The 18,524-nt window shown below is 45.7% G+C and overlaps 1 protein-coding gene across 1 annotated transcript in view; it reads right to left on the bottom strand.

Annotated features, from left to right (window-relative positions):
* Positions 1-18,524, bottom strand: part of LOC103809701 (contactin-6-like) — a gene marked incomplete at its 3' end in the record, with an annotated part of 59,786 nt that overhangs the window by 7,490 nt on the left and 33,772 nt on the right. Inside the window, exons 6-9 of the mRNA XM_009082558.1 lie at positions 14,348-14,532; positions 12,132-12,268; positions 9,136-9,265; positions 7,676-7,826 (exon numbers count right to left, since the gene is read on the bottom strand). Of these exons, the coding sequence (XP_009080806.1) occupies positions 7,676-7,826; positions 9,136-9,265; positions 12,132-12,268; positions 14,348-14,532 (603 nt within the window). The remainder of the gene's footprint in view (positions 1-7,675; positions 7,827-9,135; positions 9,266-12,131; positions 12,269-14,347; positions 14,533-18,524) is intronic.

Here is an 18,524-nt window from a genome sequence, read left to right as displayed (position 1 = left end):
GCAGAGCCCCAGACCCACCTTGCTGAAAACAGCACAGAGCAGAGCAGTGTTATGTCTTTTTAAACTGTGCGTCATGTTCTACCACTTGTGTGTGTCCCTGAAGCTTTTCCTTCCTCAGATTCTCCTTTCACGGAAAGCCTGAAAAGATTTTAGCTCTCAAATAAAAGGAGTAATGAAACAGAAGCATTTCTTTGTAATAAACCCCCTTGGCTAAACCAGAGGTGTTAGGATTCTCCCACAAGCCCTTTACATCGGCCAAGCATTAGGCACATTTTCAAGGTGCTGTTTCTGTGCTGTCACTCACACAACCCTTCACATCCCAAGTGATCCCAGACACTCCTCTCTGGAAGGCTGTTCCTCATCACAGAATGCCTGGCCACAGTCCCTGTGCCTGTGGAGAGCTGGACTGAATGATCCTTGTGTGGCCCCTCCAGCTCAGGATATTCTGAGGCTGTGTTCGTATCACCTCCCCAGCATACCCTGATCTGTTATATCTAATATTCCTCTTATCTTGGAAACCCTGGGGATCAGAATCTTTAGCTGGCTGGCTGTGCAGCCTGGTTTTCATCCAATACTGGCATTTGTGTGTGCTCCAGCCACACAGCCCAGAACAGAGCAGCAGTAATGATGTGCATGGCAGTACAACTTGGCCTGGAAGAGAAGCACAGAAGGTTGCATTCTCTCATTATTTTTTGTGCAAACTCCTAATTAGGAACCTTGATTCCCAGCCTGCTGAAGTCCATGGAAAAACTCCAATGAGCAAAGCTGCGTTTGGACCAAGTCCTGAACATCAATCAGGATATGTGCATGAAGCAGGGACAGGACAGGAGCTGAGGGGAGAGAGGGCACAGCACTGACATTCCCTGCTTTGTTGCAGCTCCCTGTGACATGGAAGAGTGACAGGTTGCTTGGGCCACCTCAGCATGCAGGACAGCCCCTTGGAAAGGCATCCCCAGGAGCTGAGCCGGAGCGATTGGAAAGTGCATGAGAAAGATGTCATGCAGAGGGAAGCTGTAATAAATCCAGCAGCACACAGGTTGTCATTCTTCCTTACACATGGGACCATATGGTTCATCTGCTTCCTTCATGCTCACCCTGTCTGCTGTGCTAAACACTTGCATTAAGTAATCAGCAGTACAGGAGGAAATTAGCTTTATTGGCTTGTGCCATTGTGAGAGGGAAGAGGAAGGCAAAGCCCTTTCTCTGGCTTGCACTGTGCTAATCTCCTCTGGCTGCTGCCTGCCAGTGCCTCCCCGGCTCAGGTAGCAATGGGGGTCCCCTCCTGCCTTCTCCTCGCTCTGCAGTGGGCTGGCTTCAAATGGGATGAGAACAGACAAAGAAGAAAGGGGGAAAACCAAAGGGAAATCAGATAAAGAAGGAAAAAGAAAATATTTTCTTTTTCTTCCCATCATCTGTGCTGATTCTGCCTCCTCCTTATGTCTCTCTCCTCATCTCTCACTCCTGTGTTTTCCATTCCTCTGTCTTCACCCTCAGCATGGGGGAGAAGGCAGAAAGAATCAGAATCACAAAGAAGGAAAGCCTGAAGGTACTTCAGGCCAGTCTGAGGTACTTTCTGCCAACCCTTTAGTTGGAAAATTTTTCTTGTGCCAATATCACCAGTTTTGTGGATCGTTTGGTGATCATTCCTGTGTGTGATGTTCCTATTGGATTCAGGGACAGTATTCAGAGGAAGCACAGGAAAATAGCTACAACCAGTGCCAAAAATGGAGAAACCACTGCTGATAGCAGGTAAATACTCAATAAATGCATTATACCTAGTCTGTTCAATCCTCTCTTTCCTGTTACCTCTGAAACTGAGGCCACTTCATCTGAGCATAGATATTCTCAGGTAGCTTTCATGGTGAGGTTTGTCTGCTTGGCCCCAGATCTGCCATAGCAATGTGGCCTGAGAGCTGAAACCCAATCCTGTACAGCAGTCTCAGGTTTTCACGGGATCACAGGGTGGTTTGGGTTGGAAGGACCTTAAGGATCATCTAGTTCCAACCCTTGCCACTAGCCCAGGCTGCTCCAAGCCCTGCTTGTAGCAGTTTCCATGTCTTAATATGTACATTCAGCCCTAGCACTGCAAACAGGCAGGTAAATCTGTGCCTTTGAGTCCCATCAATGTATTTGTTAGTGAGGAACTGAGGTGATTAATCAAATTTAGCAGATGTGGAATCAATTCCATTGGTTCCCTAAGCAAAACTGGAATTTCCTCAAGAGACAAGGCTTCATTTATATTCCTGTTTACTTACAGCACTGGTGGCTGAGCAAGCTGGAATGGCTCTGACTGCTGCTGCCCACACCTGAAGTGCTCTACTTAAACAACAAAATAGGGGGTGAACTCCTTCCCAAGCACACAGACCTGAGCAGGTAGAAGGATTAAGGCATCTCATCAAAGCTCTGCAAAGCTCCTCGTGGTAGGAGAGCAATAAGGATCAAACCAGAGACACCCCTAATCCAGGCCTCAAAAACCAGCTTTAAAACATAAAATAATAGTGAAATTACTATCCCATTGCCATTCACCTGCTGCAGGGCTGGAGGGAGCTGGGAATAGGATGGAAAGGGCTGGAATAGCACAAGGAAAATAGATTCTATATGGAGCTTGCTCCCTGCATACAGATCTCTGCACTCCCTGTGCACACAGTGGGTGCCCAAAGCAGGGTGGCTGTGGCACTCAGCAGTGTGGCCAGCAAAGCTTCTCTGCCTCTGCTGCTCATCAGGTTTGACTTCAGTACAGATGGAGAAGGTTTTCACACTCTGGAGAGGTTTTCTTCTCTCAGCTTTGCTCATCGCAAAGTTAGGTGGCTCATTTGAGATAGAGGCACCTGCCAAGGAAAAGTCACTGCTCCTTAGGCTGCATAGTGACTTCAGCTAAAGCAAAGTTAAGTGCCATCAATCTCCTGCTTTGTTAGCAGACTAGTGCAAATTTGGGGTTTTTCCATCCATTTTGTCTTGCTTCCTCCCCAAGCAGATTTTTTTTTCTTTATTTTTAAAGCTAATGGATATTCTGGGAGCTAAACCAACAGCCTTGACATTGTGGTAATTGAAATGTTTCACTGAAGTTTGCTGAACTGCCTTGACACATTTCTTCTCAAATTGGTTCAAGCTGAAATGCTGTTTCACAGACAATATATTGTGTGTGTTGTATTTGATCAGTGGATTGAGAACTTCTCCTGTTTACCAAATAATCACAGAATATTCAGAACTGGAAGGGAACCACAAGGATCATCAAGTCCAACTCCTATCCCTGCACAAGACATCCCTGAGACTCACACCATGACCCTGAGAGCATTGGCCAAACACTCCTGGGCTCTGTCACCTTGGGGCTGTGACACTGCCCTGGGAGCTGTTCAGTGCCCAAACACCTCTGGGGGAACAACCTTGTCCTGATCTCCAGCCCAAGGCTCCCCTGACACAGCTCCAGCCATTCCCTGTGTCCTGTCACTGGTCACCAAGAGCAGAGGTCAGTGCTGCCCTTACTCTTCCCCTCATGATGAAGCTGTAGAGAGCCATGAGGTCTCCCCTCAGCCTCCTCCAGGCTGAATTATCTTTATAATCTATTCATCTAAGCCCACTCACAGACACATTTTTTCCCCAAATAACAGCAAGGTTTGCAGTGTGTTAGAACACTCCTGGCTGTGGAGTCTGTGGGCAGTGGAGCAGCAGGGGGAAGGTGAAGCAGATGGTGGCCAGGGGTGCTCAGAAGGTGGTAGGAGAAAGGTCCTGCCCAGGAGACTGACAGGTAGAGCAACACACAGCTGTGAACAGACCCAACCTGCAGTTAAGGAAACCTCTTGGGTCCTGGGGTTTCATCTGGGAGCAGAAGAACCTCCTTGAGTCTGAGGCTTCAGGGGGAAGCTCTAAGACCCCACTCAGTCACCACATCTGCTCAGTTCTCGTTGCACAGCGTTGAAAAACAGCTTTTCATGTCAGTGCTCAGTGATGCTCCCATCTCTCACTGAGAAATGGCAGTAACTGGAGTGCAGCCCCCAAACCCAAGTGTGCCACAGGAGCAGCTTTACTGAGGGCAGAGATGAGATTGAACTGTGTCCTACAAGCAAGTCTTGGAGCCAACAAGTAGTGATCATATTTTATTGATCCCTAAACATATTTCTTGCCCAGTTCCCTCCAAACCCAATCTAAATTATGAATATTTGCTTATTACTGATTATTAATGCATGGGAAGTGCTGTATATGAGTAATGCATTCTTTCAGCCTTCCTCATTGCTCAGTTTTCCCTCAGCTCTCCTCATTTAAATTCTGAGTGAAGTGAATCACGAATGTTTATCTGCATTCACTGCAGTGCTTGGGGATCCTCAGCTCATGCTGAGGGAATAGCACCTCTCTCTGGCAAAGCAGAACCAGGGCCAATTCCCAGTTAGTAAAATGCTTCAATCAAAGGGAATTTTTAGGAAGGAAGTTTGCCATGAGGGTCCTGATCCTGAATGCACTGCAGGCACCAAGACAGACATTTGAGATGAGATCAGTGTCTAGACTTGAGTACTTGTTTTATTTAAGATAGGAATCGTTCTCTTCTCCTCTCCCTTTCCCTCAGTGGGCAAAAGATGAGAGAAGAGAGAAGTGAGATGAAGAAAACTCCCATTGCACACACTGAGAATACGACATACATGAAAATAGCTGTTCTCTGTGTCAGACTCCACTGGGAGGGAGTTGGGAGCATGAAGCTTCTTCTTTGCTGCGTTTCAGGTCTGCACTGAGCTAAAACCCACAGCAAAAGAGGCACTTAGCCAGCAAAGGGCAAACAAAACCTGTTCAAAGAGTTCTCCACTGGACAAGTATTGCTCCCAAAACCTCATCCCTCAAGACTTTGACCCAAACGAAGAGGTTAATTGCCCCAAACTGAAGCTGGAGCTGTCCTGCCAGATGGTCCAGGTGAGCTGACTGAGGGTCAGGTAAATCCAGCCAGGATGAGACACCTGTGGGAATTCTGTTTGATTCCTGCAGCTGCTCACCTTGAATTCCCTCTCTGAGGTGGCCAGAGCAGGGACCACAGAGCAATCCCAGCCCCTGGGGGTGAACTGCAGCTATTTCTGACCATTTGGAGCCAAAACACTCAATAGAGAGAGGCCACGAGCACTGAGAACAGAAGCACAGCCAGCACAGGCATGGCCAGGCTTTGTGTCACCATGTAATGCACAGAGGGATCGATTTGGGCATTTTCTGAGGGAAAATGTGTCCGTGCTTCAAGTGTGAGGACGTTTTTTACACAAATCTGGGCCAGGATGTGTTTGAGCCCCAGAGAAGATGGAGAGACAAGAGGGACTGGAGGAGACTGTGCCCTGAGAGGGGACAGAGGGCTCAGCACCTTCACTGCTGAACTCTGGAGAAGATGCAGCAAAATACACTTCAAGACATTTCAAGCTGTTTTTTCAAATAGCAGAGGCCAAATACTGCAGCTTTGTAAGCTTGAAAATGCTTGATATAAAAAATAACCAGAGGAAGTGCAATAAAAGCAATATTTAATGCTGCTTCCATTGATATGGATAAGGCATTAATTAGCTGTTCTTGCTCAGCACAATTCTCTTTCTGTGCTTACAATCACATTCAATAGGAAGCAGAGATCTCTTGTCACATCAAAGCTCAGGGACAGCAGCCACCAAGTGCTCAGGACTCTCAGGAATAACCTGCTGTCATGAGTGAAAGGAAGAAGGTGAAAAAGAAAGAATATTCTCCTCCCTTGGGGTGGAATCGGTTTAGTTGTATGTTTCTGTAACAAAAGATGGAGTTTCTCTTACTCATTCCAACTGATCTGACGTGTTTAGCAGTGTGCCCACCACAGTTTGGCTGGCAGGACCCAAGGGATTGGGATTTCCCTTTTTTTAGCATCTATAGCCCAAGCAAGTGTTTACAAAAGGCTAGTAAAGGAGTCCATACAGATCATAACTGCAGCACAATAAAATGGGAGTAAAAATAAGGACAACTTTGGGCAAAATAAAATATAATAATCAGTGACATGTCAGGGTTTAATCACATATAAGGAGGAAGGCAAAGCAGTTTCCTACTCTACTTTATGAGCAAAAATACATGTAATTTTAGCACTTTAATTACTCATGTACTTTACAGCCATCCAAGCCCTCATTTCATTTTGCTTTCTGTCAAACAGATCTCTGCGTAAGTACTGGATAGCTGATTTATTTTCCTTCCTTTGAAACCATGGCATTAGCTATTTTGTCATTTCATAATCAAAAAAAGCCTCATAAATTCCACTTTGCACCAGTGGCCACACTGGTAATAATGTTGTGCACGCAGAGAGCTTAACCACTCTCTCCCTCTGCAATTCCTGCTCCTGTTGTTTACTCCTGCTGAGCAGCAGGAACCTTCTGGGATGCTCAAAAATTACAGTGTGCTTAGAATTATTGTTGGTAAATTAATACAGAAGCACAAGTAAATACAGTGTGTAAATGTTTGTGTATTAACTCAGAGGGGGAATATCAGAGCAGTGGAAACTCAGGATCTAGGCTTAGTTCTGCCTGTTGAACAGACAAGATAATCAAAATGAAATCAAAATACAAATAGAGATTTGACTGAACTAGTTAGAAAAATATTTTTCCTCATGAGCTGTTAAAATGGAAATAAAATTCCCATTCAGATTTGCAATTTCTTTCAGCAATTCTCTAATTTACTTGTATCTGTATTGTGCTTCAGGATGGCAAAAAGGAAATTCTCTTGTTCATCACACTTTGGGAGAATGTTTTAGTGAATTATACTTGTCCTAAGCCTCTGTGACCCAAACTAACCTCCTGGAGCTCCTGGCCATGTGTGCAAAATCTGCTCTGCAGTTTCCGGAGCTTTATGAATTACTGATTCTCATGCTCAAAGCCTGAAAACAGAATGTGATAAGACAGCATTGCTGTTACGTTTGTGAGCTGAGAGAGATGCTGAGGACTGAAGTTCTTAGCCACTGTTGCCTATTTCATCCATCTGTCTCCATTTGTAGATGGAAATGTCCTCAGGGTTGGATGCTGTGTGCAACGCTCACAACTTATGGCAGTAGCACACTCTGATTTTAATATTTTACCATTTAAGTGGCATTGGAATGTAATACCAGAGTTGCAGCCTATCCTGAGTGGGAAGGGAGCCACAAAGACCAGTGAACCCAGTGCTGCCCTGCACAGGACACCACGGCAGACCCACCACTGCCTGGGGGTGCTGTCCAAACTCTGCTGGAGCTCACAGTGCAGTCGGTTCGTGGCAGCTCACACGAGGCTGTGAGGCATCACCAAACCTGTGCCACCCCAAAGCAGCTGTGAGGCCTGTCCCAGCACACTGGTCCAGTGGCTAAGCCCCAAGTGGGAGCGACAGGACACGAGGCTGATTTTGCTGTGGCTCATGGTACAACCTGTACAGCTGCAAAGCAGTTATGCCACAGCCTGGGGGTACCCCCAGCTCTGCTGCTGATTCCCACAGAGGCTGGCTCAGCCCTGCTCTGTGCTGGGGAGCAGTGAGCCCTGAGAGCCCTGCAGGAGTTCAGTGCTGCTGAACACAACCATTGCCCACGTGGGTTCGCTTGGGCTTTGCTCATCACCAGCTCTGCGGCCACTGCCAGAGACAAACAGGCACCTGGCACCAAACCCTGCCACCCCTGAGCTGGGCACCTGTGAGCTGCAAAGGATTCCAACCCAGGCAACACCCACCCAGCCTGGGCCAGTACCTCCTGTCCTGGTGCAGAACCTCTGAGCCCTTCCTCCAGGAAATCACAGCTCTGGGAGAAGCACTGGGTTTGCAGCCAATTGTAACTTCACCTCCAACTTGAACAACAGATATTTTTTTCACAGGATTTTTGGAGAAGTCAGGGGCTGCAGCTGCAAACAGAGAGGGAAGAAGAGCAGAACAATGTGCAGCTGACACGGTGCTAAATGAACTTGTTGAATTATCTCTGAGTTATACAGCTGGTGAATTCAGGAATTGCTTTGCTTTGGGGGTTTCTGTAAAGGAACATATAAATCTAGCATAAAAAATGTATATAAAAAGCAAATAGTAAAAAAAAAAGACACACAAAAAGTACATTAAAAAGTACATATAAAAAGGTACATTAAAAAGTACATTAAAAATACATCTAAATCTAACAGCAAAAAATGTACCAAAGAATTGAACTCATTGCATCTTATTCATTATTTATCTCTAATTATGTTGTTTCCCAACTCTGCCTAGAAGCTGCCTAGGTCTGACCACCTCTTCTGAGGGTTATGTGCAGACACAGGTCTATCTGCTGCAGAGAATGAGGTGCCTGAGGTTCCTACACCAGCAGGATAAGCATCACACTCCTGATCCAGCTGCTTGGATTCCTCTGCAGAGTATTCCAGCACAAGCAGTTTTACTATGGTTTTCTGTTCACAAACCTACAGTGAAAATCCATTTATTTTTCCAGTAGATTCAGTTGAAAATTCACTCTTGAAGATGGAGAAAACACAAGATTGTCCAACAGTTTTGTGCTCTTAAAGTCTGTGTTACTGGTTTCACTAATATTTGGTTGCTGAGCAAAATACTTTTATAATATAAGAACAAATTGCTTTTTATCTGCATCTCTGATAATCATTAATGAGACTCCTTGTTCTGTTGTTTGTTTATATCCATGTGTTGAAAATTCACTCTTGAAGATGGAGAAAACACAAGATTGTCCAACAGTTTTGTGCTCTTAAAGTCTGTGTTACTGGTTTCACTAATATTTGGTTGCTGAGCAAAATACTTTTATAATATAAGAACAAATTGCTTTTTATCTGCATCTCTGATAATCATTAATGAGACTCCTTGTTCTGTTGTTTGTTTATATCCATGTGTGCCCTCTCTGTGTTTTTTTTTTCTTTCCCCCATGTTCTGCCATGACTTTTAAAACCTGAAGAATAACTAATAAAAACCCAAAACAAGCAAGAAACAGCATTCATTAAACTTGTGATAAAAAAGGCCACACATGGATTAGATTCTTCTCCCAGACAAGTCATGGAATTGTACTAGTAAACCACATTTGCCTGTGGGTGAAGGGCAAACAGCAAAGAAATAGCAACAGGCCTGACCTGGCAGGAGGAATTTCATCTCTTCTTTCGTTAACTTCAGCTTTTTGCCATGGAAAAGTCCTTTATAGGCAGAACTTGCTCATTTTGGGCCTTTACTCACCCAAGACTCGCAGCTCAGCACTGGCATAGATAGTGTCATACTCGTTCTGTGCCACACACTGATAGAGCCCAGAGTCTGACACAGTGAGCACAGGGATCCTCAGAGTCCCATTGCTGACTTCAATTCTCTCCTGGGGGAAGCAAAGACAGGGGAGAACATTGGCAGAGCCAGTGAGTGCCCAACCCCAGCGCTCTACATCACACTGATTGGAATTCCCAAGGAGAAATGCTGTTTGCTTGGAGCAATGGAGCTAAATACAGTCAAAATATGATGCATATCTTTGCTGTGATGGTGGCTCTTGTCAGCTTTTAGCTCCTGCAGCTTCTCAGGCACTCCAGGCACAGGCTGCAGGCATTGCTTTGGGCAGGTTTGCCCAGCTGCTCCAGCTGTGGCACACGTTTCCCTGCACTGCTGAGCTGGGAAGCTGTGGGTTTGCTCCACTGTGCAGATGAGACAGAAGGAGCCACCTCAGGGCAGGTACAGCTGCTGCACATTGGGAGGCTGGAGCACCTTCCACACAGCTCCTGAGCTCCTCAGCCCTGGCTGAGGGAATGGGGAAACATCACCAACCCTCTGGTCCCACCAGCACCATCTGATAATGGGAACATAAGATGATGGGAAAACCTCCACAGGACACAGAGGTGCCACAAGTCACAGCAAAACGAGGCTCTGCAAAAGCTCTGCTGAAAGCCAACACAAATTCCAATTGGAAACCCCCAGGCAGCTGCTCAGAGCTTGGATTTCTGTACACACTCACTTTCCTCAGTGCAATTCTGCTGAAACAGAGGAAACTGCACAGGAGGTAAATTTGGATCAGAGCTGGAAATTTGGTGTATTAAAAGAAGTTTTATTTGCTCTATTTGGGAAAGTAGGAAAAAGCTTGTTTTGTGCTACAACCATAACTTAAAGCTTAATATTTTGTGATTTTACAATTACTACCCTCTGGGGACAATAACAGCTTCACTGCGAAGTGGAGCACCGAGAGGAGAACAGAACACATTCCCCAAAACAGATGACTTTGGAAGAAACCCACAGGGAATATAAATTCAGGCACCAAGTGCAAGCCTGAACAACAGATATTACTGCTGTGATTATGCTGCTCCTTTAGCCTGGCTCTCCTGCCAGGAAAGGAGAGTGCAGAGCATAGTTAGGGTACACAGCACAGTCCCTGATGAGCAGCTCCAAGTGTCTCAAATGTGGTTGTGAACTGCTAAACATGTCATGGAATCACGGAATGGCCTGGGTGGGAAACACCCTGAGAGATCATCCCATCCCACCCTGCCCTGGGCAGGGACAGCTCCCACCAGCCCAGGCTGCTCCAGCCCCATCCAACCTGGAACACTCCAGGGATGGAGCAGCCACAGCTGCTCTGGGCACCCTGTGCCAGAGCCTCAGCTCCTCACAGGGAAACTTCTGCCTCATATCTAGCCCACGTTTCCCTCTTTCCTTTTGCATCCCCAGTTCTCCCCCGAGGCTGTTTCCTATCCTCTCCATGAATATCAAACCCCCCTCTGAAGCAACACTCCTGTTCCACACAGGTCCCACATTCCCCACTGTTCTCTGCTGGCTCTTTGGAGCTGTGCAGACAGAGAGGAGAATGCAGCACACTGTGCACAGCAGCAGGAACAGTGCTGGGATGACCAGCTAGGTGCTCAGGCAGAAAAGTTTGACAAAGAGTAGACAATGTGCTCAGAACCAAGGTGAAATCTGGATGTTATTCCTCCTGTGAGACACCCAACAAGCAAAGTGCTGTGACAACCTGAATATTTTATTACACTTCCCTTGTACTTTCACCTCCAAACTATCCATTTTGTCCATTGAGCAATAGCATCCAGCATTTCGTCGCCTGAAGAATTCCATTTACACTACACTGTAAGTACAGTGGAAGCTGTTGAAAATGTGTCTGTGGAGTGTTTTAGCCTCTTTTATTGAAATGATGCGATTGAGGAGTGACAGAGTCTGAACATTGCTCCCTGCAAACAGAGAGAAACTAGGTAATCTTGCTTGGAGAGTGGTGGCAATGAAGAGAACGAGCAGGTGCAATAAATTCTGACTGTTCTCCCCCCGTGCAGGCTGGGGCTGTGTAGGGCTAATCCAGCAGAAAATCCTGTGAAGGTGGACCCCACTCCAACATCCTCAGGTAAGTCCTCCTAAATCAAGTAAGTGCTGGTGCTGCAACCCAGCAGGTGCTAATTCGCCCCATATGCTGTGGCAATTAGTCTGTATCTGTTCTTGCTAGGCAGAAATTAATCACTGCATTCTTTTCTCCCAACCAATGCATTTGAGATGAGCCATTCCATTTTATGCCTGAGAGAGGCTGAATAGATGCTTAGCACAACAAAACAAAAGGGCAAGGCTTGGCCTCAGCAGCATGCAAAGGCAGCACAGAGCCCCTTGCCACTGGAGTCCCTCTCCAGGAGGCTGCAGCGAGGGAGGGCTGGAGGCTGGATGTGCCAAAGCTTGGCCAGCACAGTGCAGTGGCTCTGCCTGGGAGCTGGGTTCTCACAGACCTGCCTAATTCAGCAGCTGGGCATGTTTCTCAAGTGTCTGAGCTCCAGTTGACTTCCCTTCTCCTCCTGCACTCCTCCCACTTCACTACTACCCATTCCACATCATCATCCTTCTCCCTGTAAGTGACATTTTTCACTTATTCACCTTTCCCCTATAACTTCCTATGGTTTTCTTTAGTCTGTTATTCCTCTACATTGCACCAGCAGAATATGAGTATCAGTGTTAACTGGTTTCATAGAATCACAGAGTGGTTCGGGTGGGAGGGACCTCAAAGACCACATTGGTCTACTTTTCCAGCAAAGATGAAGTCCAACAACTGAGGCTTTGTGCTGCAAAATTGGTGCTGCTCTATTTAGTTCGATATATTAATCTTTACCTACTTTTTGGACACTGGATTAATGTACTGTGAAATGAATGTTATGACTAAATCACAAGAAAACCACCCAAAAAGCTGAGAAAGAAAGCAAACAAGGCAGGAGCCTTACCTCTGGCACCAGGGGCTGACCATTTTTCAGCCAGCTGTAGGAAGGACTTGGCTTTCCTTTCGCCTTGCATTCCCAAAACAAACTGTCATAGAGGGGCAGAAAGGCATTTTGGATTTTTGTATCCCATTCAGGGAGTGCTGAAAAGAATATGCAAACCATTTTAAGCAGGAGAACAGGGATTTTGCTGGAGGTATGCTGCCATTAATTAATGAACTGAGCAGAGCTAATTAATATCTGTCCAACACATTCTTATTAGATTGCCATTATACAAGTCCCTGGCACTAAACTTCAGGCCAAGCTTGGGAAGAGGTTAGAGAGCCAAAAGGTTAGTGGGCAGGGAGTCTGGCTAAGGTATTATCCCTTTCTATGGCCCAAGCAGTGATTTGAGACGCCTGAAATTCAGGGTATGCTTGTTGGAAGCACTGGAACTCCTCCTGCAAATGATTCCTCCTTGAAAGGTACTTGAATCTATGTGCCAAAAGGAAAAATATCAAAATTATATCAATAGAAATATCAAAACTATTAGTCAATAACCAATAAAAACGATGCGCTGGAAATATTACCCCTCTGTTTCAGCACAGACCTGACACGATGTGTTCACAACACAAATACTGCCCAGAGGAGCCAAATATCACTTTCTGAGCACTTGTGGCACATTGACTCAACTCACTGTCGTACAGAAGCAGAATGTGAAGGAATCACACCGAGCTCTGCAAACAACTGAGGCTCAGGGACTGAGCTGAGCAGGAGCTATCTTGAGGCCTAAGTAAGTACTTAGGTGTTGGAAGATGCTCTAAGGTAGTCTAAGGACAGAGCTCTCCATGCTTGAAAGTGATTCTAATTACAGACACTTTCTGTTGCTCGCAGAGCCCCAGGCATGGGCTGGGCCATGCACAGAGCAGCAGCTGTGTCAGGAGACACACTCCACTCCCTGCAGAGAGGCTGTTCTCAGGGGAAAACCACCCCAGCCCAGACCCCAAGCAACAGGAACTCAGTGATGTGGAGAATATCCCAACCCACTCCCAACATGACCATAAAATCTCCTGCCAATGCTTCCTGAGTGCTGTTTATAGACTTCACCCTGAGCAGCTATTAATTAATGCACAAAGTTAATAAGCACATTGTTTTAGATTGAATTAACTGATCATCATTTGGTAATTGCCTATGCTGTTATCAATCACATCCAGGTAATCTACTGAACTTCATTTTAATGGAACCGTGTGATTGATGTTGGGAAAAAACTCGTGTGCAATGATGAGAACAACAACAAAAACAGCCCTAAAAGCAAAGAAATAATTAAATATTCAAAGCAGCAGCAGCCTGTGCTATTCCTGGCAGAGATCTTGATATTAGCCATGGCTGCAGGAGGCTGGAAGCTTATCAGCAAAGGCTGCAGCTCTTCATTAGAGGAGATTTAGTCAAAGAAAAATCCTTGCCAAAGTCTCTTTAACAGATGTTAATTGCAGGCTCAGTCTCAGATTCTGTGATTACTTTGCCTTGCTGTTGTGTTTCATATTTTTGCCTTCTCCTTTGAAAGTTTTATGAGGTAAAGATCTCTTCTCTTATTCCTGTGCAAATATGTTGCTTTCCTTGGGTATTAACAATGAAGTAAAGAGAACATCATTCCCCTTGGGTGTGTGGGACCATCAGGTGTGAGTGGGACTGCAGAAGTCAATGCACATGTGGAGGGATGAGGAAAGGGAGAAGAGCTTCCCAGATTGCTCTCGACTTTTAGCCAAGCAGGGAGGAGAGAGCAGCAGTGGAATTAGTTTCCCCTGCTTTGCTCTTGTCTGTTTATGAAGCAATAGAGCTCAGCCTGAACTGGAGGTGAACCAACGCCATCCATGATCTGGATCCTTCCCTGAGCTGCAGCAGGGGCAGCACAGCTCTCTCTGCTGGAGAGGGAATCTTTCCCTGCCCTTAATGCTCCATGGAAACAGCCCAGGGGTTCCTGTCTGCCTCGTATTGACCTTCCCAACGGCCTCATGGCCCAGCCCACACCGCGAGCCGAGTCTGGACGCAACGTCGCTGTGTTTGCTGAGGATGTTGGTCATGCTGAGGCATCCAGGGCACTGCAGACTCCAGTCAGTGTGTGGGAGCTCAGCCTGACCTGCAGCTTGGACCTCCAGGGAGGGGCTAAGAGAGTTCATCTGCAAAATCCATCTGAACACCAACATGCTCTTTAAAAAACATACAAATCAGATGAATCTGCTTACCATAGACAAATAATTGACCTCTTGCAGTGTTTGTTCCTCGACTGTTCCCTGCAATGCACTCGTAAGGGCCTTCATCCTCTTGCTGGACATTGGGAATTTCAAGGACTCCTTTGGTTTTGTTGGGTTCAATCTTCTTTGCCAGTGAGTTTCCATCAGACCTTTTCCAGCTAATGGTTGGGACAGGACTAAATAATTGGGTTTCATTAGAGAAAAAGAGAGAACATCTGTTACAGCAGAGAAAAAAAATGGAAAATAATTTCATAAGAGAATTATGTTTCAACAAAGAGAGAATTTCTAAGTATAAGTCAAAAGACCAACACTTTCTAACCTGCCCCATGTACTTAGGAGCACAAATGCAATGCTGGGATAAAAACCTCAGTCAATTCTATGATCTCTTCTTAGGCCAATTTGTATTTCCCCCTTAGCATCTCTCACCTGGGGCTCAAACCTTCCTTTGAACACCATGACACTGAAGGAAAGACTGTGCAATCCAACTAAGCACCACAGAAACACTGAATTATTGACTGGTTTCCCCAGAAAACAAATTCCCTGTGGCATTAGAGATATTTTCACATCCAAAAATAGGAACTATTGGCCAAGAATTCAAAGGATCTAAAAATACCAATAAATCTAGGTATAAGAAATGGGAGCAAACAGAGTTGAGAAAGAAGAGGAAAGAAAACATGAGACAGTGAGACTGAAAGGAGATAGAGACAAAAGGGTATATTTCTTTTTTCATGTTTTTGGAGCATCCTATCATTTTCCTTTCTATTTGGATCAATGTACTCCATATAATTAAAGAAACAGTCAAGTGTGAAGGCAGCTAAAAATACTTCTTGGATTTCTGGGAAGATCACAAGCCTTACAAGCCTCATTTTCAATCTATTATGTCACCAAAACACTTGGCAATATTAATAGTCTTGGATTTCACAGTTGCTTTGTGTCTCTGCAGACTGAAGTAAGTTGCTTTTTCTAACAACTTCAGTTTTGAACAGCTTTTTACAGAGGCTTTGGCTAAATGCTGATTTCTTTTCCATTGGAAGCAACATCAGCAGCAACTGAAAACACAAATTTCATGGAAACTAAATGCCCTTGATTCCAGGCTTCAAGGTCTCTGCCTTCAGCTCCTGGAAGATGCTCTGAGGCCTCCACACAACCTTCTCTTCTCCAGGCTGAACAGCCCCAGCTCCCTCAGCCTGTGCTCACAGGGAGATGCTCCAGTGCTCTGAGCAGCTCTGTGGCCTCCTCTGCACTTGCTCCAGCAGTTCCATGTCCTTCCTACACTGAGGCACCAGAATGGTGTGCAGTACTGCAGCCTCTTTCAATGCTTGACAACGCTTTCCATGAAGAAACTTTCCCTAATATCCAACCTAAACATCCCCTGGTGCAACCTGAGGCCATTGCCCTGTCACTTTTGCCTGGGAGAAGAAACCAATCCCCACCTGGCTACAACCTCCTGTCAGGTATTTGCAGAGAGCGACAACTTCTCCCTTGAGTCTCCTTTTTCTGCAGCCTAATCTGTCATGCCATTACTCATGCAGAATTCGTGTAAAGCAAGTTAGTTTCAGTTATTTATAAAGCAAGATCCTTGGAGTTGTTGAATAGAAACACAGCTCTGGTGCAGACTAGCTCTGTCCCGTGATTGCTGCGCTCCAGGCAGGAAAACAGCCGGAGGAGCTTTGGGCCTCGTGCTGGGCTGATCCAGACTTGAGGACGCGAAGGAGAGCGTGGCTGGCTGCTTAAATCCTGCTGCATATTAAACAGGGGGGGACTGGCTCCTGGAGAACACAAGCCTGCAGAATGCCAGAAGCATTTAACTACTTACTTTAAAGACATCTCTTCTGGATTTGAGCTTTTTGCTTCCTAACAAAGAGATTAAAGGGAAGTAAGAGCCATATGGGAGAGGAGAACAATAATTAGATGCATTCATCCATGCTCTGCTACCTGAAAGAGCTTCAGCTCAATATTTCCTCTCCTTTTAGCCCTTTGTTTCCTCTCAGCACTGGCTAGTCGTGACTGAGGGAAGTCTGGGCTGACACCAAGGCCTCAGGCAGTGCTCTGTGGGAAAATGCCCCTTCTGTCATCTTGTCAAGTCAAGTTTCCCAAGGCTTGGGCTGAAGACACTATCCTGTTTCCCTTCATCACACCACAGACTTCTAATGACATCCTTGGGGATGTTCCAAGGCAAACTCCCTTCGTTTTGGGCCAGACTCCAGGGGTTGGACATGCAGTCTGTGTCGTCAGCTGGAGAGGGAGGACAGAAGCCCCTCAGAGCCTGGTTCCTCAGCTTTGCTGTTTGAAGGCACAACTGCAAGAAACAGTGGAGAGGACTTTGTTCTCCTGCCGAGAGACTCACACCGCGTGCCCTGGTTTGTCTGCAGAGGGAATTCATTGGCAGGACAGCAGATCCTCAGCTGCCTGAGCTGTGGGTTACAGGAGCACGATGCAGGAGGGAGAAATGTAAACCACAGACATAGCTCAGGAAATACGTTCACCAGGCACGGAAATCCCTTTGCTTATTTTCATTCCAGGAACTATTCTTATTTATGCAACAGAAAACAGTTATTTTGGGAGAAACCTCCAGAAAGAATCACAGGGACTCAACATAATTCTTTCCATGGTGCTCAATCATTGGGTTCTCTGGCATGATTAATAGAGTTTGATCCCAACCAGGACTTTTAATCCTGGCAGAATATTAAACACTGTCAACATAATGAATATCGTGCAGGACACACAGCCTCATCTCTTCTATGAACCTGCCACAGGCTGCAGAGGTTGAAATAGTGAAGTTGCTATTTCATATTTCAGCTTGGCCTCTTTTAAAGAATTAAGACTCAATTTTGGCCTGTTTAGACAGTTGAACTCTAATTACAGGAGTTTTAACCCAATTACATTTTCATCTCAGTAAGGATTAATTTGCTTTTCCAACTCTTCTTTACTATTTGTGGTCTCTGCTCTACAAAATAAGGTTCAAAGTCAAGAACTCACCCAAACACATTTGGCCTTTTGAGATCCATCCCTCCAAACCCTCTTTCCAAGGACAAGTACTGACTCTTTGATCCCCTTATTTGCCTCAAGCCCGGAAGAACTTATGGTGCTGGTGGATTTGTAATGATATTTGAATGCAAAATGCAAAAGGAGCTCTGCAGCTCAGCTGTGTGCAATGCACCTGCCCCTGGGTGCATCCCAGCCTGGCCCAGGGAGCACATCTTAGCTCACTCAGAGTTTCTCCAGGTGGGAAAAAAAGCATCTTTAAGATGTTTTAAACTGACTTTTGAACTCAGCCACAAATTTGACCTCTTCTACCTGTGTTTTCAATGTGCAAGTGCCTTTTGAGTGAGGTCCAGCAGGTATGATTTGCTGTTCCACAGAGAAAACCGATGCTATTTCTCTAAATACCATGAAACTACTTTGCTTTCAGACTTTTTGCAGCCTGAAAACACAGCAGGTTGCTTATAATCTGCCTTCAGTGGCAAAGATTTCTGTTATTCATAGCACACAGGTAGCACAAGCATTGTCTGGAGCACTGGACTAACAGTATGAATATAGAAAATTATGGATAATGGGAAAGCAGTTCTGCTATCCAAGTGAGATAATAACCCTTAGTGCTTGTGGCAGATCAGAGGTAGAGCTCAACAAATGCTGAGCTGAATTGATTTGAACATAAACAGACAATAGTAGGGGCAGAGTTTTAGTGGAATTTCAGCATCTAAAGGTGCACATGGCCAAGTTGCTGCATTTATGTGCCTGCCTGGAATTGTAAACAGTCAGGGGGAGGAAACTTCCAGCTTTTCACCATCCAGTAATCCCCTGCATACCTGGAGAAATGTGGCCTTGTCTAATCAGTTGAGCATTTCACCTGCAATCTGGTTCTCTTGATTTATTCACAGAGAAATACCAGCTCTGAACTAAAGCTCTGGCACTGACTGACAGTGAAAATTGATTCATAGATTGTTCAGGGGTTGGGATGGAGCTCAGAGCTCCTCCAGCCCCAGCCCCTGCCCTGGGCAGGGACACCTCCCAGCAGAGCAGGTTGCTCAAGGCTCATCCAACCTGGCTGTGAACACTGCCAGGGTTGGGGCAGCCACAGCCTCCCTGGGCACCCTGGCACAGGGGCTCACCACCACAACAGGGAAAACTTCTGTCCAACATCTAATCTAACTTTCTTTCTTTCAAT

Source organism: Acanthisitta chloris, unplaced genomic scaffold (genome assembly GCF_000695815.1).
Source record: "Acanthisitta chloris isolate BGI_N310 unplaced genomic scaffold, ASM69581v1 scaffold16419, whole genome shotgun sequence".
In the NCBI taxonomy this organism is placed as follows: domain Eukaryota; kingdom Metazoa; phylum Chordata; class Aves; order Passeriformes; family Acanthisittidae; genus Acanthisitta; species Acanthisitta chloris.
This window is presented reverse-complemented; position numbering and strand designations above follow the sequence as displayed.